Source organism: Xenopus laevis, chromosome 4L (genome assembly GCF_017654675.1).
Source record: "Xenopus laevis strain J_2021 chromosome 4L, Xenopus_laevis_v10.1, whole genome shotgun sequence".
Taxonomy (NCBI): Eukaryota; Metazoa; Chordata; class Amphibia; order Anura; family Pipidae; genus Xenopus; species Xenopus laevis.
Genome location: NC_054377.1, coordinates 78,832,732 through 78,855,119, shown reverse-complemented (window position 1 = coordinate 78,855,119; position 22,388 = coordinate 78,832,732). Strand labels below are relative to the sequence as shown.

General features: G+C 37.4%; 1 protein-coding gene across 2 annotated transcripts in view; it reads left to right on the top strand.

Annotated features, from left to right (window-relative positions):
* The window catches only part of pde4b.L (phosphodiesterase 4B L homeolog), a 240,064-nt gene that overhangs the window by 20,974 nt on the left and 196,702 nt on the right, over positions 1-22,388 (top strand). Inside the window, exon 1 of one of the 2 annotated variants that reach the window (XM_041590377.1) lies at positions 13,740-14,423. The exons of the other annotated variant lie outside the window; for it this stretch is intronic. Coding sequence (XP_041446311.1) covers positions 14,185-14,423 — 239 coding nt within the window. The 5' untranslated portion in view covers positions 13,740-14,184. Of the gene's footprint in view, positions 1-13,739; positions 14,424-22,388 lie in introns of those variants that run through there. 2 annotated transcript variants of the gene reach the window in all.

The following is a 22,388-nucleotide window of genomic DNA, read 5'->3' as shown; positions in this document are numbered from 1 at the left end:
AGCCCTGCATATGCCTGCACAGCTTTATGCGCATTCACAAACTGATCATATTAATATCAAGGAATCTGCGCTGCTGCTAGAAAAAGCCCATTTATATTCTTAGCATTGGCAGCATATTGGGAACATATGTAGGGTGCTCACAGCCATTGAAAAGCTCACTAATTAGGTCAGCGTAGAGGATGCTAGCAGAGGAGAATAGCACTATTATTTGTGCCGGCAAATTCTGTAATGGTCCATCTGCTTTTTCTGTGAAATAAACTGATTTTCTTTGAACAACACACAGTAGAATGAGAAATGATGTAACCTTTTTATCCACTTGGGTATTTACAGCGTTTATTTTACCCTTGTGGCAAGATACCATGTTTCCTGCGAGAGACAGCTTTACAGCGGTCATTTTCTGTTGAGGGCACCCCAGAGGTCTCAGAAGACATTCTCTGTTACCATGGCAATCACTATAGCACCCCATATATCATATATACTAAGTTGACAGAAGGGGCTGCTAAATATGGCGTAACTATGTCTGCTCTATACTTCTGAATTTCTTCTTCTGAAGCAGATTGTATAAGTGGCACATTATAAAGCATCCATTTGAGGGGATAATGATAATAAATGATAACGCCAATACAATTTCCAGAGCCGATTTACTAAACCAAGATGGCTTTTTTAAATTACGGACTTTGTAGCACACATATATGTTTTCCCTACTTTTGCCCCATGCCACCTAAGCAATTTCACAAGCTTAAATACAGTCTTAACACTGAAATTATATCCTTACCATACCACGCAGTTTCTATTAGTGAGTCCAGTGGCGTAAATATATAGAGGAAGAAGACTCTGGGGTCGCGGGGGGGGGGAGGGGTCACTGAACAAGGGCTCTGTTTCCTCTAGAGCAAACACTACAGTTGGAAAATTTTTGCACCTGCTGAAATCTGCCCACTGTGGCCATGTACCCATGTGTGAGCTTTTGCAGGGGGGCCCGGTGCCTTCTCATTAAGTCTGAGAAAAAATAGTACCAACAATTATACTATTAGTGATTTCTTTGATAATTAAAAAGAAAATAAATTAAAACTGATATAAATCTACAATTCATTTGATAACACTCTCACAAAATGCTAATAATTACTTTATATTGTTATTATTATTATTATTATTATTATTGTATTAATAATAATAACAACAATTATATAATAATAATACTAGTATATTGATAATTACTATACATCTATTATTTTTATCTTTTGCAAGAGTTATATTTTGACAGCAAAAAATCAACATGATTAATAGCTAAAAATGCAGTTGACCTACAACTCTGCAAAATTACTCTAACCATCAGCGTTTACTTATTTTACTTAGGTTACTTATTTTTTTACTTATTTTTATTAGGAAATTCGTTCTAGAATGCTTTAATGAAACTTAGTAAATGGGCATCTGAATATCATAATTTTTTTGCATCAGAAATTATCAGAATTAATAGGAAATTAGTTCTAGAATAGTTTAATGAAATTTAGTAAATGGACATCCAAATATCATCCAGCTGGCAGTTCCCAGGGAGTGAGAAACTGCACAGTGGAATCTGGCAGTTGAGATTTGCATTTCACATGTAATAAAGAGAGGTGATGACCGTACTAAAGAGTGACAACAGATATTGACTTTCTTATTCTGAGTGTAAAGCTTCAATTTTTTTGTCATCCCTATTTTTTTTTTTTATATATTCTTTATTTTTCAGTACAAAAAGCATTTCACAAAGAGACGACCAGCATGAAGTGGGTGGGTGGATGAGACCACAAAGATAAAATGAAATATCATACAACTCTCACAGCATTCAGACATCAATTGTGCGAATAACACAATATTGCCAAGTAGTATAGATATAAAATCAGTCAGAGAAATGTGTAACAAAATAGAGATCATCTATACATCCCATAACATTCACTGCAGTAGTCAAAAATGCAGAAGTATTGAGAACAGTAGCTAGCCATGTAAAAGCTTTTTGCCCTAGTATTACCAATGATTAAAAGGGGGAAAGAAAGCTAAGAAGTCAGAGAGAAGAAAATAGAATGAGAAAAAGAAAAGAAAAGAGAAAAGAGAAAAAAGAAAAAATCCAGCTGTTCCGAGGTGCCTAACACATCAGCAAGTTACATACATAGTGAGGGGTCGAATGGAGAATCCTATGGACTAACAGTAAGGCAGCCAATGTGCTCCTAGTCCGATTAGAAGGAAGGAAGGGATTCGGACTCCAACATGACAATCCAGGGCGACCAGGTAGTCACAAATGAATCTTGTGAACCATGTGCATAACTCAGTAATTCTTCCATTCTCATAACAAAACCCATTTCTTCCCACCACTCAGAGACAGAGGGAGGGGAGGAGGAACGCCAGTGACGAGGAATTACTGCCCTGGCAGCATTGAGACAGTGACCTATAAGTGTTTTTTTGTATCTAGTGGGGGCGCCTGGAAGCATTGAAAGGAGGCCCACCGAGGGATCAGCTTGTAATGTCAGGCCCGTAAGCTTGGAAATGGTCTGAAAAACAGCTGACCAAAAGGGACGAAGGATCGAGCAGTGCCACCAGATATGGGAAGGTGTGCCGATCTCCCCATTGCACCTCCAGCAGAGATTTGGCACAAGAGGATATATTTTATGGAGAATATCCGGACACCTATACCATCTGGAAAGTATTTTATAGTTAGTTTCCTGAGATTTACAGGCGATAGAAAACTTATGGGTTAGGGTAAAGCATGAGCGCCATTGTTCCTCAGAGAATGTACATTGTAGTTCCCTTTCCCACCTTTCAGTGAATTTTGGCAAGACTGAAGTATCTTGTGAGTCAGCTACTCTATACAGAACTGATATCAGGTGCCTGGTAAGGGATCGTGAGACACAGAGAGTTTCAAATGAGGTGGGGGGAGTATTTCTCAACCGTTCCTTTTGTGGGACCATCAACCAGTGACTAAGTTGGTTATATTTAAATCTATTTAAAAACGAGTCTGGTAGGCCAGGGCACACATGAGTAAGCCGCTTTAACATTTTATTCTCTAAAGCTTGAGCACAGACAAAACTGTCAGTATACATTTTCCCCAAGAAGCCAGCCTTGGACATGCCAGGGGCAAAATTGGGTTTGCCCACGATGGGGGTAAGAGGGCCCTCTCTGGATATCAGTCGTGGGTGGGATCTGAGGTACCGATCAGCTTGGGCGATAGTGTCTCTGCAGATCTTAGGGAGCGTATGTGAGGGAGGCCTAATGGGAGGGTGTGTCCACCACAATGCCTGTAAAGGTCTATCCACTAGAGACTGTTCTAATAGTATCCATTTTTTGTCAGTTGGGTAGTAAAACCATTCAAGTATTCTACTTAACGTGACCGCTTTCATATATCGTTGCAAGTGTGGGAGAGCAAGTCCCCCCTGAGATTTTGATCTAAACAGAACATTTTTGTTAATCCTGGGTTTGGTACCCTTCCAAATAAAAGTGTTAAATGCTGCTTGTAAGGTGGCAAAAAAGCGAAATGGAGGGGTCTCAGGCAAAGTTTGAAATAGATACAATATCCGGGGTAACACATTCATTTTAATGAGATTAATTCGTCCGAACCAAGACAGTTGGAGAGTATGCCAGCGCTTCAAGTCTGCTTGGATTTGTGACAGTAGTGACATATGGTTCAATGAGATCAATTTTGATAAATCTGCTGGGACATGAATTCCTAGGTATTTGATAGAGACAGGTTTCCATTTAAAAGGGTAAGATGATTGTAGAGTCTGCTGCAGTTGAGGAGATATGGAGACATTAAGTGCCTCCGATTTGTCTAGATTGATTTTGTAATTACTAAATTGGCCATATTCTTTGAACTCTTGCATCAGAGAGGGGAGAGAGGTGATTGGTTGAGTGATGAAGACCAATAAATCATCAGCATACAATGCAATTTTATGGTCCTGCCCCTTAACATGAAGACCCTTGATGTTCGGATTTTGACGTATAGCAACGGCCAGATGTTCCATAACCAAAGCGTATAGGAGTGGGGAGAGAGGGCACCCCTGTCTGGTCCCATTACTAATTTTGAGGGGTTCAGACAAAAATCCGTTAACTTTAATTCTGGCCTGGGGGTAATGGTAAAGTGCCATGATGCGTTGCGTTGCAAGACGGCCCAGTCCTATTTGAGATAAAGATTCTCGTAGAAAAACCCAGCTGACCCTGTCAAATGCTTTTTCAGCATCCGTCAACAGGGCCAGCATGGGAGTGTTGCTTCTTTTAGCATAATCAAGGAGTGATATGGCTTTTAGGGTGTTATCTTTAGCTTCCCTACGGGGAACGAATCCGACCTGATCAGGATCTATCAATTGAGGTAGGTGAGTTTTGAGTCTCTCTGCCAGAATTTTCGCATAAAGTTTAACGTCTACATTAAGTAGCGAGATGGGTCTATAGCTAGCGCAGGAGAGTGGATCTTTCCCCTGTTTAGGGATCAGAGAAATGTGTGCTTCCAACATCGCTGAAGGAGAGCAGGGATTGGAGTCTAGCTCATTAAAGGCATGGAGCATTAGATCGGAGAGATCAGGGAGAAGGGTCTTATAGAACGCAATAGGGAACCCATCGGGGCCCGGAGATTTTCCAGTAGGGGAACTCTTAACAGCGAATTTTAACTCATCGCATGACAAAGGGGCCTCCAGCAAGTCAATGTCCTCCTGTCTAAGTCGTGGTAAAGCAGTACGTGAGATATAATCTCGGATTTTCGGAGTGAATCTGTCAGGGGGCCCAGAGGAGGGAGAGTTTATATTGTACAAATCGGAATAAAATTTATGCATTGCAGTGGCTATCTCCTGGTCTTTGTGAACGGTATGACCAGTGTGTGTCTTGATAGCTGGAATAAAGGAGGTTGCCTGCAGTTGTTTAGTAGCTTTCGCCAGGAGTTTGCCTGCTTTATTACCATGGTCATAGTAAAAGCTTTTACATTTCAGCAACGCTGAGAGAGATTTTTTGTTTAATTCTCCCTTCATCAGTTCACGAGTCGCTGTGAGTTCCTTCAGAGTGTCACCGCACAGTGTGTTTTTGTGTTTTTGTTCCAAAAGGGAAATTTTATGGAGAAGGTCAGTAATGCGTTGAGAAAAGGCCTTTTTGATCCTAGACCCATGTTTAATGTAAATGCCCCGAAGGACCGCCTTTAAGGCTTCCCATTTCACTACAGGATGGGAGTCATCTGAGCGGTGAGTCTCAATAAAAAATTGTATCTCTCTTTTTATGTCTGCAAGGCAATCCCCATCCCTTAACAAAGATTCGTTTAGTCTCCATGTCCACGGCTTACGTGTGGCACCAGGCATAGCTAATGTGAGAAAGATTGGTGCATGGTCTGACAAAATTTGCACCCCAATGTAACAGTCAGATACCCACTGCAATGCATAATGCGAGAGAAACAAATAGTCAGTTCTGCTATATGAGTGATGCACGTGTGAGAAATAGGAATAGTCTCTATCGGATGGATGGCATACTCTCCAACTGTCAGCTAGTTGGTTTTTATGCAGCATTGACTTGACACGTTTTAAAACCTTATAAGACCTTATAAGAGAGGGTCGACTTTCCAGAGGAGGAGTCTTTGGGTCGAGGGTGAGATTAAAGTCTCCGCCCATCACAACCACCCCTGTCATCCCTATTTTTAAATGATCTTTCTTTTCAGGTACTCTCATCTATTCTGACTTAGAAACTGTTTCCTAGTTGCTAGGGTAAACAAGCACAAGCCCAAGTTAGCAGAACAAAAAATGTAAATCATTCAAAAACCACAAAATAAAAAATTATCTTTATTTGCAAATTATGTAAATACTACCTGTTTGCAAATTACCTTAAAATACCACTGCTTACATCATACTAGAATTTCATTTTAAGATGAACAACCCCTTTAACACATTACCTAGCTAAAATGTACATGAAGGCTGTCCTTAATTAGAAAACTGCCTTTTAGCCTTTCAAAAAACAACAACTCAGGCTTAAAGCAGTGGAGCCAACACTCCATATGTCCTGGCCCTTAAAGAGATACTGACTTCAGTAATTTAAACCTTTTTTTACATCTACCATAACATTGTCTTTGCATGCTATTAAGATTTATATGCGACGTTGCCATAAAAATATTTGCCCAATGCTTTTACATTACCAATCTGATCCCACATGTTCCTGTATGAGGGGGCTGCCATTTTTGTGCTGCAGTAATCCATTAGCATTAGAAACTCTAACAGACAGGTTGAGACGGGACAGTCAGGTTTATGAACTTCAAGCAATAGGTAATTTTGGGGGGTTATTTACTAAACCTCGAGTTTTTTTGGCAAAAACTTGAACTTTTCATGGAAAAAAAACTTGAATTTTTCAAGATTTATTATACCCCGATGCTGCAAAAAGCCAGAATCAGAAAATCCACCATCTCAAACCTGTCAAAGCCCTGTATAAGTCAATGGGAGAGGCTCCAATCTCAATTTGAAGTTATCATGGTTTGCGCTGGATTTAGCCCAAAAAATCCAACTTTTGGGGGGGGGGTTTGGGCAAAAACTCGAAAAAATTGCTTGATTGATTGTATCAGGTTTTTTTTCATGATCCAATTAAATTTAGTTTTTTTATTAATAAATAAACTAAAACCGGGCATTTGAGTTTGGATGTTTTTTTTTTTTAAATAAAATTTGAGATAAATAGGATTTTAGTAAATAACCCCCTTAATGTACATTAATATTTTTTAGTGACAGTATCACATTAAAAAATTAGAATATAGAAACAGGTCCCATACCTACATGTAGTACAACACTATGAGATTAAGATTTTACAAACCGAGGGGGAAAAACACAAATTGTAGCAAAATGTGATCCCGAAAATTCCCCCCTAGCCCAGCATACACTTGTTAAGGTAAGGGATGAGTAACCTGAGGTGTGCCAAAATTCTAGTAAGAGTTAACTAGTCCCTTTAATAAATAATGTATCTACAAAGTGGTGATCATTTGCCTATCTTTTATTCTTGTATTATCTTCACTTTAAGGATCCAAACCAGTATATTAAAAGAAAACGAGTTCTTAACTAGGTATATTGTCCTACATGTGCTGACATTGAAATAAATTACATCAGTGCAATTTGACCAGAAATGTCTATTTTAATATTTGCTGTGTGTTTTGACATTTGCATGCTGTCTAATAAATGGCAGAATTAGGCTATAAAGGTTATCTATTAATTCCTGGTTCAGCAATGAGCCTCACCATGGAAACTAACTTGGAAGTTCATTGGGTTTTCAATGCAACACTGTCCTTATGTGTACTGTCAGCAAATGTTTGACAGCTGTGAGCTATGTATTTTTATTTCTACTTGATTTGTATTTGATGATTGCATTTGTTTTTTTAAGATCATTTACCATATTACTAATTAACAAGTAAACTCAATACCTTTAAATAATCAACACATCAATGGTTTGCCAATCAAAATTGTATGCAATGATATTTAGGGGCCTTTTTATGAAACCTCGGGTTTTTTTATGGTCAAATGTTTTAAATAGAATTTTTAGAGATTTCTTATACCTCAAAGCTAAAATCCGAAAATACTCCCAACTAAAAATTGCGAAGGTCATGTAGTAGTCAATGGCAGATGTCCCGTTTACAATTTGAAGTTTCTTGACATCATGATCTGTGCTGGATAATGAGGAAAAGTTGGGTTTTTTTGGGTTACAACTTGAAAAAAAAATTAGCAATTTGGGCATGAAATTGGAAAAAGTCATGCAATTCTAATTGTTGTGTGATTTTGTTGAGACTTTTCCTGCACTGACTTTTTCAAGCTGGTTATATGAAAAATTTGTTAAATTCATGAATAGGAGTTCTAATAATAAAAAAATGGGATACATTTGAGTTTTAGTAAATACCCTACTTAATGATTATTCCTGAACTAAAAATCTCATCCCAATTTGTTGATCCCCACTGGCACATGGTGGGTCAGTAAATGATCATTTAGCAGCCCTTTACTCTTGTAGCTAGATTGCAGATTTGTACAATTTAGCCATCCGTGCGGATGGGTTGTCTGACAGTGTCAGGATTGATCACAGCTGTAGTACTGGCTGTGGGGAGCCTATGTGCTAGGTAACCTGATGAAAGCATATTTAATGCTTAGCACAAAAACAGGAATGCAGTGCAATTAAGGCTTTGAAAGGTGAATCAAATTAAAAATTAACGATAAACCAAAAATGCATGCTAAAAGACAGGTCCATAAGCTTTGATTGACAAACAAACAAAGTCTGCAAGTCAGGCCAAGGGATACTCTCAGGATACTGTTAAAGTGACCACAGCAAATCAAGTTCAATGATCCAGAGAGCAAGAAGAGGCATGCTTAAAAAAACCAAGCCAAGGAAAGCAAAGATATGGAACAGTCATATGAACACCTAATGCCTCCTGTGGCTCAACCAGGAGAAACAGTGGGCCATAAACACAAGGCTTCCAGTTGTAGACTGGGCAGATCCAAACAGGCTTCTGTTCCACCACCTATAGAAACCAAATATATTAGCATACACTTACCTCTGAGATCTAGCGAATCATAAATACTCTTCCCTTTGTACGCTAATCCCTTAGCATCCAGGTGTCTAATTACCTGGTGATTGAAAATACATTTTTTTCCCTTAAAATGCATTGGAACAGTTGCCATTATTACTATTGGCTGCCTCTACAGTAAGAAACCCCATTTCTATGCTCATAGTTAAACCATAATTTCAGTCTGTCTCCTACCCAATGTATTTTGGTCTCCACTGACTTCCTCAGATGTAACCTGTGCCATGGTCATGAAAACATTTCTTTATTCCACTATAAAACATTGAACCAGCACTTTCATAAAAGTTATGTTGACTGTTATATATGGGGTATATATACTGTGGGATTCTGTTCTGTTTTGTAGCTTGAAGAGACCAAAGCCAAAGTTTATTTTGTGAATTCTATAATGTTCAGTTTCATTTATGAGATAAAGAAAACAGCGGCTGTGAAAATGTTATATCAAGATAAAATATAAAATAATATGATCATATTTTTGCTTGGAATTTTCTTTCATATGTTGAAACCAAATCTTTCTTTGTAACCACGTTAGTACTGTAACTTGGCCGCACCTGTACAAATCTGTGTAGGGATATACAGATCATCTACATAAGTTTAGCTCTAAAAAAGCAGCATGCATTCCATGGAAAATGTCAGCTCAAAGACAAGCAAATCTTTTAGAAAACTCACGAAGAACAGGAAGCAGATGTCTGAAGTTACATGAAAGGTCAGCTTGTAAAAGTCATGGCACTTGGAATTGTAAGGAGACAATTTGTATTAATTTGCATTGACTATAGTTTTTTTGGATTGAGGTTTCTTTACTTATTTTATTGAAGCCTATATAAGCAACCAAAATGTTTTTAAGAATTGTAATACTATTTATTAATCCCCTCCCTACTGTACATAGGCCCAACAAGGTCAGTACACTCCAGGGTGTAGTGTGATATGCACTGGAAATATATTGATTAAATCCTTAATTGTTTTATGTGCAAGACCCTGTGAGTCTGTGTACAAAATGTTATGAACAAGAAGCATATTACTGTGTTATTATGCTGATCATCCATTTTCTGGAGTAATTATACTGGCATGCCTGGGGTTAATATGCACATTATCCATATTATTCATTATACTGGCATATCTAGGGTTGTTATAGCCATTATCCATTTTATTCATTGATTATACTGGTATGTCTATGGTTAATATGCCCGTTATCCATTTTTATTAATTATACTGGCATATCTAGGGTTAATATGCCTATTATCCATTTTATTCATTGATTATACTGGCATATCTAGGGTTAATATGCCCATTATCCATTTTATTTAGTGATTATATTGGCAAGCCTGGGGTTAATATGCTGATTATCCATTTTCTGTAGTATTTTATTTTTGCTTGTTATAAATTTTCTGTAGTGATCATACTGCTATATCTAGGGTTAATATGTCTGTTATCCATTTTACTTAGTGATTGTACTGTTACATCTAGGGTTAATATGCCCGTTATCCATTTTTATTCATTAAACTGGCATATCTAGGGTTACTATGCCTATTATCCATTTTATTCATTGATTATACTGGCATATCTAGGGTTAATATGCCCATTATCCATTTTATTTAGTGATTATACTGTAGTATTTTATTTTTGCTTGTTATACATTTCCTGTAGTGCTCATACTGGTATATACATACTAAGTAAGGCTGAAAAAAGACACACGTCCATCAAGTTTAACCTTTTAGTTTTTTTTTTTAATCTGCTAGTTGATCCAGAGGAAGGCAAAAAAAACCATCTGAAGTCTCTCCAATTTTTGCCTCAGTGGGGGAAATTACAGTACTTCCTGACTCCAATATCGCAATCGGACTAGTCCCTGGATCAACTTGTACTATGAGCTATCTCCCATAACCCTGAATTCCCTAACTTGCTAAAAAGCCATCCAACCCCTTTTTAAAGATCTAATGTATCAGCCTGTACAACTGATTCAGGGCGAGAATTCCACATCTTCACAGCTCTCACTGTAAAAAAACCCTTATATATTTATACATAGTTATCAAATCTCCCCTTAATCGCCTCTTCTCCAGCGTGAACATCCCCAATTTGGCCAGTCTTTCCTCATAGGTAAGATTTTCCATACCTTTTACCAACTTAGTTGCCCTTCTCTGTACCCTCTCTAATACAATTATGTCCTGTTTGAGTGATGGAGACCAAAACTGTACAGCATATTCTAGATGGGGCCTTACCAGTGCTCGATAAAGTGGAAGAATGACCCCCTCCTCCCGTGACTCTATGCCCCTTTTAATACAGCTCAAGACCTTATTTGCCCTTGATGCTGCTGACTGGCATTGCTTGCTACAGCCAAGTTTATCATCAACAAGGACTCCAAGGTCCTTTTCCATAATGGATTTGCCTAATGCAGTCCCATTAAGGGTATAAGTGGCTTGGATATTTTTACATCCCAGGTGCATGACTTTTATCAGCATTGAATCTCATTTGCCACTTAGCTGCCCAGATTGCCAGTTTGTCAAGATCGTGTTGCAAGGATGCCACATCCTGGATGGAATTAATTGGGCTGGATAGTCTTGTGTCGTCTGCAAACACTGATACATGACTTACAACACCCTCCCCTAAGTCATTAATGAACAAGTTAAATAAAAGTGGACCCAATACCGAGCATTGAGGGACCCCACTAAGAACCTTACTCCAAGTAGAGAATGTAACATTAACAACCACCCTCTGTACTCGATCCTGTAGCCAGTTTCCTATCCATGTGCAAACGACTTCATTAAGCCCAATAGACCTTAGTTTAGAAAGCAGCCTTGTTTACATTACTTTTTATTAAAGCTTTATGAATCATATCCTGAGTCAGCCACTGACTAGATTGAGTTGAGCCATTAGTGCAGCTATAAAGTGAGCCTGGGAACTCAGACTCCTCTATTGTATAAACTGAAGAAAAGAACTGATTTAGCACATTTGCCTTTTCTGCATCTGTTACAACCATACTGGTACCATTATTTAATGGAGCAACACTCTCAATCTGCATCTTTTCACTATTAATATATTTAAAAAACTTTTTTAGGGATAGTTTTCACCTCCACCGCAATTAACTCTTCATTTCCTTTCTTTGCCTTCCGGATTGCTGATTTACAACAATGCAGCGTCTGTCCCAACTGATTTATAGTTTTTAAATGCCTTTCTCTTCTTTCCTATTAACTTCTTTCCTTCTGTATTAAGCCACATAGGATGATTCTTAGAGCTTCTACATTTACTCCTTAAGGGAATAAATTGAGAACAGTAATGATTTAATATCATTTTAAATGACAACCATTTCTGTTCTGTGTTTTTAGCTGAAAACCTAATGCCCCAATCAATGCTCTGTAGGGCAGTCCTCAAGGCACTAAAATTAGCTTTTCCAAAATTCATGGTTTTTGTTGCCCCAGTGTATATTTGTTTTTTGCACCAGACATTAAATGATATAACATTATGACTTGGGGTTCAATGACTTGCACATTTACTATAATTCTGGGTCATTTAAGATCACTAGATCCAGAATACTATTTTTTCTGGTAGGCTCCTCAACAACCTGTGCCATAAAATTGTCATGTAACAAGTTTATAAACTTTTTCCTATTAACTGATCTGGCAGTACTGTTGCTCCAGTCAATATTTGGGTAATTAAAATCCCCCATTGTCATTACTTTACCCAAACTAGCAGCCTTTTCTATTTGCATCAGGAGCTTCGCCTCCTCCTCCTCACTTACATTAGGGGGTCTATAGCATACGCCTACAATTAATTTGCTGGACTCTTTACAATTGGTGAAGAACTCCACCCATAAGACTTCTGCCCCCTCATTTTCTAACATAACCTCCTCCTTTATAGAAGCTTTTAAATCCTGCCTAACAAACAGACATACCCCTCCTCCATTTCTATTGCCTCTGTCCCTCCGAAACAAAGCATAGCCGCTGATATTAACTGCCCAGTCATGCGACTCATTCATCCATGTTTCGGCCACACCAATCACATCATATTTTCCCTCCAGCAGCTCCAGCTCTCCCATTTTACCAGTCAGACTCCTTGCATTTGCAAACATACATTTAATACTGGTACTATATATATATATCTAGGGGTGTGTGAAATAGGTGTTGTATTTAGGGGTGTGGCCACAAAGTAGACATGGTCAAAAAAAATTGCAATGCTGCACACTGCATATTTTTTGTCCCTCTTTCTACCTCTTAAATGTTGGTAGACATGGATTAGTATATAGGCTGCAGGAGGCAATATATAGTGAATAAAGTACCCCTCTTGTAATATATAAGGATATTATAAGTTACCGAGGAGTTTCATGACCATATAAAAACACAAGTGTTTTTATACAGGTCATGGAACTCCGAGGTAACTTCTAATATCCTCATATTTTTCAACTGGGGGTACTTTATTTATTATAATACACAAATTTCAGTGTCATGTGACAGAAATGACATCAGAACTCACTGTTTATAACTAATGACATCAGAACTCACCGTTTATAAGGATATAATTTACAAGATATTCATGGCTTTTGTGTATTATAAGGGCTTATTTGCTAAAACTGGGTAAAATTGCACCTGGGCAGTAACCCATAGCAACTGATAAATGATCAGCATTTTTCAGCCAGTTGCAGGTAGAACAATGAGAGCAAAATTGTAACTACTTGCCATATGTTACTGTCCAGGTTAGTTAAATGAACCCCAGTGTTTCTCCCTTACTATCTCACAGCTGAAAATCTGAATGTATCCTTAGGCTACATTCAAACAGAGAACGTAAAATCTTGAAAGATAAAACATATATTCGTGCATATAAATGTCAAAGTTAATACATGCTGAGTTTTTATAGATTTCAATATTGTAAAGAGTGTTAAGATTTCTGTTTTATTTCTGTTTGTGTTTTAGCAAGTGAGTTTGTGTCTGCATGTTTGTGTGAGTACTACATGTAGCATAAATTCCAGTTAACACACAGGTATAGATCTTTTATCAAATTGTATTTGTTTTAAAAGTCATATAAGATCACCTAATTCACTAGTATTCTGACAAGCATACAAACAGATCATTAAAATGCTTAGATTTCAGAGGCATTGTGATCCAATAAACATTCAGTAGGTGGAGCCACTGTTGTTTGGATTGGGTGTCTAACTAAGGAATTCTGAATGAAGAGGATTTTCTATCCAAGGAGGCTGACCAGTCAAGCATGTTGTTCTGAAGGACATCGTTAAAAAAAGGCATTTGAGTTTTTTTTCCCCCTTATTCTGGATGCATGTGCTCATTATTTATTTTATTCTGTTTTGGCATTTTATGAGCAAAAATATCTCAGAGAAAGGATGGATGAGGAATTCCTATGAATATTGCATGAGCTGGTGCATTCAGCTGAATGAATCCAGTGACAGTTTGTAGCTTGCAGACAAACCACATTCACAACAGACTACCCTGGTACTGAAAGGGCTTTGGTGCAGTATCAGAGAAACCGTCAAGCTCATGAAGCCCTCCCTCACAGCGGTGGTTAGTAAGTCATTATGTGTCGTGATGGTACATTAAGCAGGTTCACAATCTGCATTTAGTTGCCTCTTCAGCAAGCACACACTTCATCCTGCAGAATTACCTTAAGGTGATGTGTTTTTTGTACCAGGCATCTGAAGCATCACCTGAGATATGACAGCAAAAGAATCTTCCAATGAACTTGCTACACCAGATTCAGATATATACATAAAGACTTTTAAAGAGCATATGCATTTGGAGCTGGAACTTCCCAGACTTTCTGGGAAAAGGACCACAACATCCCCAAAAATCTCTCCCAGAAGCTCTCCAAGGAATTCACCGTGCTTTTTCAGAAAGTTGCTTGTTAATAAAAGCATCCGTCAGCGTCGGCGTTTTACAGTTGCACATACATGGTAAGATCTTTATCAGTATTTGTATTAAGTGACTATTTTAATTCAGTAAAAATGCCTACGTCAAGAGTTATAAGGTATTTAGATGACTGAGAGCATTATAGTTATATACTGTTATGTTCTGTTTTGCCTCTGGATGCAACAGATACTGGTGTTAAATATATTATGGGAAGTTTATATTTTAACACTTGTACTTTCTGCTCTAATGTTGGCTTTTTGATTTCTATACATATACCTGGTGATTCAGTCAGAGTTTTTCTAAATATATTTTTTATGCGTGTATAGCTGGGTAAATTATATACCAATCTTATGATGTTCCCGACCCTTGTTACAAGTGGAACAGTTTGCCGTAGGTTAATATTTGATCATAATTAAAACTGACATGCCGAAATTAATAGACTTGTTAAATGTTCCACTAGCCTTGTGCCGTTTTGCAATAAAAGTAAAACTGTAAATACAACAAAAGCTGCGTGCTTTGTGACACACCAATTCATGTTTCTGCATTTACTAAATGTGTAATTTTTTACATTCATTTACGCCAAATATTGCAGAAATCCAAAGAGGCAGAAAATTCTTTATAACATGATGCAGAATGATGGTTCTTTTAATCAAGTAGGAAGAGATGTCAGTTCACCTAATGTCAACATTTTTGTCCTGCAGTTATCTGCCTAAACCAGATATTAGGTTCTGAGAAGTAAATGTGTCTGTGTGCTGCTGATAACGTATTTGTTGACTGATATATATTTAGGTGTTTACTGTACAAGGAATTGGTTTATATGGGAGTAAAGAGCAAGAGGACAGAACCTTCAAGATAAGGACAACTAGGTATCTGCCACCTTCTTTGTTGGCTGGCAAATACCTTATGACCTTATGTCAAGGTTAAAGTGGTTCCCATAAATACAAAAGAGGAAATGGTTCATTTTACCCCCAGAAACACAGATGATGATTTTTTTTTTTATCAAAGATTAAAAATTTAAAATTTTACTTGACCTTTTATGCAAAAATTATTAAGAATAAACCTTTTTGTAGGAGGTACGCTTTAACAATGCATAGAAAGAATGCACCTACATCATGTGCACTTTTCTCAGGAATGCACCAAATCCAGAATTTGATTTGAGAATTGTCTATAAAATTTAGATCCAGCTGGATACTGGGTGTCTAGGTAAATTAAACCTTTAGGGCTATGTCACACAGATAATTCTGTACTGAATCACCCCTGGTCTGTAAAGATTAATGTGAATGAAATCCGCCTCTCACTGGGTTCATGGGGTGAACTTCAGGCTAGTGAGCATATTTGGGCCAAAGTTTGCCCAATGTGTGCAGTGACAGTAAGACGTCATTTGACATGTGAGATAGATTTTAATAACAGCGCTAAACAACTAAAGGTAATGATTTGTTTTTCAGATGATGATAAAACACAAGTACAAACATCCCTGAAAATGTTACTTGTGAAAAATAACAATTGAGACATAGAAAGAAATTGAGAATGCTGGGTGAGAATATTATTGGATATAACCTTGGGGCACTGTCACAAGGTATTTTTGTGGATAAGAATGAAATATGGCAAAGGCATAGATGTTCATGCTAGTATGGTAGGTAAACACAGGGATGTTTGAATAGTAAAGACAAGACCTGAGCAAAGTCATTTAGCAGAAGTACAGAAGTACAGAAGTACTGTATGCTAATAAGTAATAGTATCATAAAGATATGGTAGGATGCAGTTAATGTATGATTAGTACCTGTACCACAAATCAGCAGTCAATGGAAATAGATGTCTGTTGCATCCACAAATAAATAAAGCTTGGCATTTGTAGAGTGTTGCATGATGACATGGAGAAATGTTTCCTTTGATTCAGTATCCTATAGCAACCAATGTTTCATTTCCGTATTCTTCTGGATGTGTTCTGGACAGGCAAACCTGTCCATTTTATTATAGTAATGCTTATGTAAGGATACATACGTGAAATGCCTGCATGCTAAAAACATACTTTGTTGGCAGTAGTTTCTTCTGTTTTCTAGTCTACTTTAGTATTCTATTATCCAAGCAAATTGTGTCCATAGTGTAAAATTGTAAATAAACACTAGTTTGAAGTTGCATTTCAGCAGAGGTCTGATTGTTGTGTAATCACAATTCATCCTGGTCTGGAATTGGCTGGTACCCATCGACCTCTGTTAACATTTCTTATATATCTTCTGATTCTGAATAATGTGACGGTGCAGAAGACGGCAGAAATGTCTTGGTGCTTTCTAAAGGTTCTGCAAGGATTTTCATTTCCTCTTGAAAGCAACAGAAGGTGGACTATAGTGGCTTTATTATAACTCCACCAATATCCTGGGGATGGTGAATTCTTTCAATAAAAAGAGCTAAATTACTAAAATACTAAATCGCTTGTCTAACTTCATAGTCTACACGATAGCAGACGTACTGATTGCTGGAGTCTACTGTCGATTTTGAAAGCACGCCCATAGTCTTTCAGTGTTTACATATAGCATGATATTTCCTAGCAAAACTAGTTTAAGCTTTCTGTGTGTTTGCACAAGTGAAAACCTCACTGAACTAATGTTTGCTGTGCCCTGCTACTGCTAGAGAGAGGACCAATGTAGCACTATTAAATAGCATGATCCTAGAAGCTGGGTTGGAGAAAGTCATGCCACAACAGGCGTCCATCTACTTACACCTCTCTATGCTGACTCTGCTCTCCTGAACATTGCTCTCATTCTGCATGTATGTATGCAGCTAGTTCACCAACTGGAGGAAACTATATTGTATTGGGCTAATACAGATTACTTGATTGTCAGAGTTCCCCCAGCAGAAGTTATTCAAAATTGTACATACCTTAACTGGACACCTTATCAAGCCATTTCAAGTCAGAGAAGTTTACTTTGGGCAAAATGTGGAAGTCTTTCTGGCAGATGGTTATTTTATGGAATTTATATATTAAGGGGCTTTTATCTCATTGGTATCTGTATTGATAAAAATATGGGTAATATTTGGTGAAATGGAATACTAATTACAAGTTGCTCTTCCAGGTAAAGGAGCATGATTGCAAATATGTCCATACTGGCATATTTGACTGGCTTTTCGTGTTTTGCTATATTCAAATAAATTAAAAAATATAAGGAAGATCCTATAGTTTTTTTTACTGACCTCTCTAAAAACAGTATTACATGAAACATTATAAAATGCACTGCATTGGGGCTGTATTCTGCACAATGCATCAGGAAATGAATTCCCAATGAGCTGACGTAAATGCACATTGAGCACCAAGGCTGAAGTCATCAAAAGCAATCTGAAAGAAACTTGTCTGTTGAATACATATTTTACAAAGTGGTTTATTGTTGGTTGTTTGGCAGCTTGTAAGAATAGACTTCAGACATCATTATATAGTAAGATGAACATATTTTCCTCTATAACTACATATTTGCTTTTTTTATGGTATCTGCAAATCATTTCATGTAAACAGTTGGGTGGTGTTGTGATTTGCAGACAGAGAAAAGCACGACCTGTGCTAGAAAAATTATATTGTGAATGCCTCAACCTAACATAGTATCCTTGCACCATTTGCTTCATGATAAAGTTAGCTTACTTGCGGGTATAAAGTTATAAAGGCATGCTGAAGCTCTGTGCTGTGGCAGACATTCGCTAAAGCCCATCAGTTTTCATCATATTGTTACTGCTACTTAATAAATTAAAATGAGCTACGCAGGGGGTATCAAGAGATTATCATCACCTATGAGATGCATTGAGTAGCAAATGAAAGATTTTTGGTTCTTTCTGCATCCATCAATATATAAACCACATTGGCTTGCCACTTTACAAAAGTCTTGATTACAGCTGAAATAATCACCAGCTTGTAAATGCCCCCCCCCCTAGTGGGTCAGCTATATGACTGGGTACAAAGTTGAAAAATGGCCGGACAACTTAATACTTCAGTGTAGAATCCTGCACAGGTCTGTTTTTTAGACTCTCAACCAACCCCTACCTGCTTACCCTACCAGTCATAACTGTTGCTTTTGAATCTGAGCTGAATGCTGAGGATCAATTGCAAACTCACTGAACAGTTATGTCCCATGTGGCCCCCCTTCAAGTCACTGACTAGCTCAGAGTTAGAGAGCTGAAAAGCAGGAAGTCATGTTCTGGTTTTTTTGGCTAACTAACTACATTAGAAATATTTTTTATTTTGCACATCTATTTACCCAGTTTTTATTTTTACACTGAACTGTTCCTTTAAAGCTTAACTAGTAGGTAGTAGTAGGGCAGAAATATTGTACATTATGTTCTGTACCAGCCCAAGGCAACCACAACCCTTTAGCAGGGAATATCTGTGTCTCGAAATGTGCTCCAGCAGCTCCCCATCTTCTTTTCTGCTGAATCACAATTTGAATCGTAATTTAATAAATAGACCTGTAGCTATATGCTTATATGCTGATTTGTGACAACCCCTAAACTTAGCTTCCCAACAGCCACTCAAAGCACACTGAGCATGTGGGTGTCGCAGACAAACTCCAAGATGAGAAACTCCTGTAACAATATTGAAGACCTGCATCATTACAACTATAAAGATGCTGAACATTCAAGCTGGTGCAATAAGTTCAATATATAAAATATGACATTTCTAGCCATATTCATTTGTAGGTTTTAGTTCTGCATTAAAGTTGACATAAAGGAAAAATCCAGCTGTGGACATATTAAAACTCAAGTCTAGTGCCACATAAAAATCAGCCCAGGCAAAACAAAGAGAAGTATATAGAAAAACGCTTCTGTACATACGTCTTTTGTCTTTAGTAAGTTTGCCACATTTTATTTCCCCAAAGATAACCAACCTTTGTCAAATATCAACTCATATATCCCTTTACTGATAGATTGAATGGAAAATGTGTTCAGATGATGAACAGCTTAGCCAATCACTTGAGTTTTCTATTGTTTACAGAAGAGATCGGCCTTTAAGTGACTACTAGAAGTGCAATATTTGCAATATAGTCATTGAAACAGCACTTTACTTATTGCATAATATTTATATTCTGTTTTTATGTTTGTCAAGGAAGTAATTTTTGGTCCTGGCACAATCATATTGAACTGAGGCAGGTCCTGGTATCCATGTAAATAGATGGCTGAGTCAAATTACATGTATCATTATCTAAAATATATGATCTAATTTCTAGGGTAACCAAACAAAATATTTGTTAAGAGTCAAAGCTACCATTCCACTGATGCCATTATCATTTGGCATACTTATAAAGTTCTGTGACTGGGAGATATTTAGTGTATATTGAGCTAATCTACCAGCTCTGACAAGCAATCTGTTAAATGAAAATGGGCAGCTGAAATTACTTTAATGTTCATGCTACTTGATGTCTACATTCCATTCTCTTGTAATCATCATTTCCATCTAGAGATAGCAGTTTCCTGTGGCACACACACACTAGTCTGCCAAAGTGGAACGCTGTTTGAGGATGTTCTGTTCCCTCAGAAGTGTAGAGTTAAGATTTAGTATCTTGGATGGACATAATTATTTCCGGTAGTTCAGCTATCCTAGTTGTAGCGTGAGCTACACTAAGGGGCAGATTCCTGAAAGTGTGAAATTAGAGCTCACCCCAGAAACATTCACCCTCTTTATTCATTCTAATGGGATTTTTAAAAGAATATTTATCAAGCGGTGAACTCATAAATACACTTCTAAAAATCCCTTAGTAATGAGTAGAAAGTGGGTGAGTTTTACAGTGGTGAGCTCTAATTTCACAATTTGATAAAGCTGCCATTAAATGTGTGTACAATGTGTGCCAAATAATGCAGTGTCATTTGCTTCATAAAAAGTTGTAGTGTAGTTGCCACTTTAGATACATTTTGTCATTGGATGTAAAGTACATGTGCAATCGCTGTCTTTACCATTATGACAATTGTTAATTGTAGAGATACATTTTTAGAGAGATGTTTTTGCTATTTTTATAAAAATTATGTTGCAAATATTTTACTCCTCTAAATGCTGATTCAAGGCATTCCACTTTATATTTGCTATTGCTAACACATAAAGACACAGAAAAGAATGGTTGGACTAGGCACTTACTCTCCATTGATGGGTTTTATTTATCCAATTCTGTTTCACTATGACCAAGATATTATGGGGTGCCGTTTGTCCCAAATACATTCTGTATACAAAACTCTACCAAATACACAGAATGAATGTCTCTCATGTTATATAAGTATTTGTGACCATACACAGATAAAAAAATATACAAAAGACTTATTTCTATTAAAGAATGAAAACAAAATCTGGTTAGTGCACAAAAGGATGTCATTATATCACAAACTCCATTCTGTACAGTTTAACAAGCAATCTGTCGCACAAATGTATAACCTCCATGTAACGGACGCACTTATGTGCAGAGTTACTTACAGAATGAATTATGTAAAAACAAAGTTGGACATAATATATAATAGTGTAACTAACTAGTGCTTGTCAAGCTAGATTTGACTGACAAAATAGATATCTGTGACAGAAAGCAAGATTTTATAGTACAGGATTCATTCTTTCCACAAAATGACAGTTTTGTTTCACAAAACAGATAAAATAACCATTCTGTGAAGCAACACTGTCAGTCACATTCCTGAACCAATAAGAACAAAGCTTATTGCCATATACAAACAAGATGAGAAGTGGCCAGCTCTGCTCCACATGGCTAAGGCAAAGTATCTGACCTGCTATAGAAGGCGCCCTCTAAGGTCCCCTGTGCTGCATAGTAATAAACATGAACAAACCTTTCCTAAAAGAGCTGCTGTTAAACACTACAGGTTCATAAATGGAAGTTTTTACAAATGGCTGAGAAATATAATGCTGCACTTCTAATGATTGTAGAAAAAGAAAAGTATGCAAAACATAAATATGATCATTTTAGGTGATATGGCTATTCTTATTGTAGTAACCTGCTTGTGTGGCCATTTTGGTTAAGGGCATTCCTGCCGTTTTGCCATTATCTTATGACTTACTCCTATTCCTCTTCCTGTCTAAGCTGAGAGCAATAATGGGACAGGCCACATAGTTATAAGTTTTGTATATTATAGTTAGACTCCAATGTCTCCTCCTAGCTGTAATCTTGCACCAATTAGCTTGTAGTAGTCTCTTAATAATGTGCTTAGCTATAGTTCAACTACTACATAATAGATTTAGCCTTAGAGACTTAGGGACTGATCATGTGCACACATACCTCCCAACCGTCCCTTTTTCAGAGGGACAGTCCCTCTTTTGACAGCTCAACTTGAGGTCCCTCATTTGTACTGGAAAGTCCCTCTTTTCTCTGCACTGAACAGCCAGAAAAAGAAACAAAGTTTCTAACTTAATTGGCTTTTGGCAGAGAGGCCAGTACAGCTAACAGGTGCAACTAAAATGCTTTATAACAATTTTGAGATAAGAAAATAAGTAATTTTAACAGTTTAGATAAGGAGAAATATTTTCAAATTTTTATAACCTGCCAAACTTTGTAAAATGAACATGGTAATTATAGGGTGCGGCCACAAAATGGGTGTGGTCAAAAAAATTGCTGCACTACATGCAAAAAAATTTTTTGTCTCTCTTTTTATTTCCAAAATTTTGGTAGGTATAGTTCAACTACTACATAATAGCTTTAGCCAGAGACTTGGGACTGATCATGTGCACAGTCATGCATTCTGGATAATATGATGTTTAGGTTATATGAGCAGCCACTCCTGAGTACTGTGTATAAACAAAAGGGGGTCATTTAAGCAGGGGCAATTTTAGGGGATCATAATTTATTTATATAGAAGCAACAAGCTATACAATGCTTTATATTTATTTATAACAAAAGACTCTAATGATGCCGTCCCCTTACCTGCCCAGTGCTTAACCCTTTCACATCAGAGTGGGTCAAGGGGGGCACAACACTAGAGCAGAGAGCACAACTGCGCCCATGTCACATGCATGTCCAGGGCCGCCAGCAGGGGGGGGGGATAAG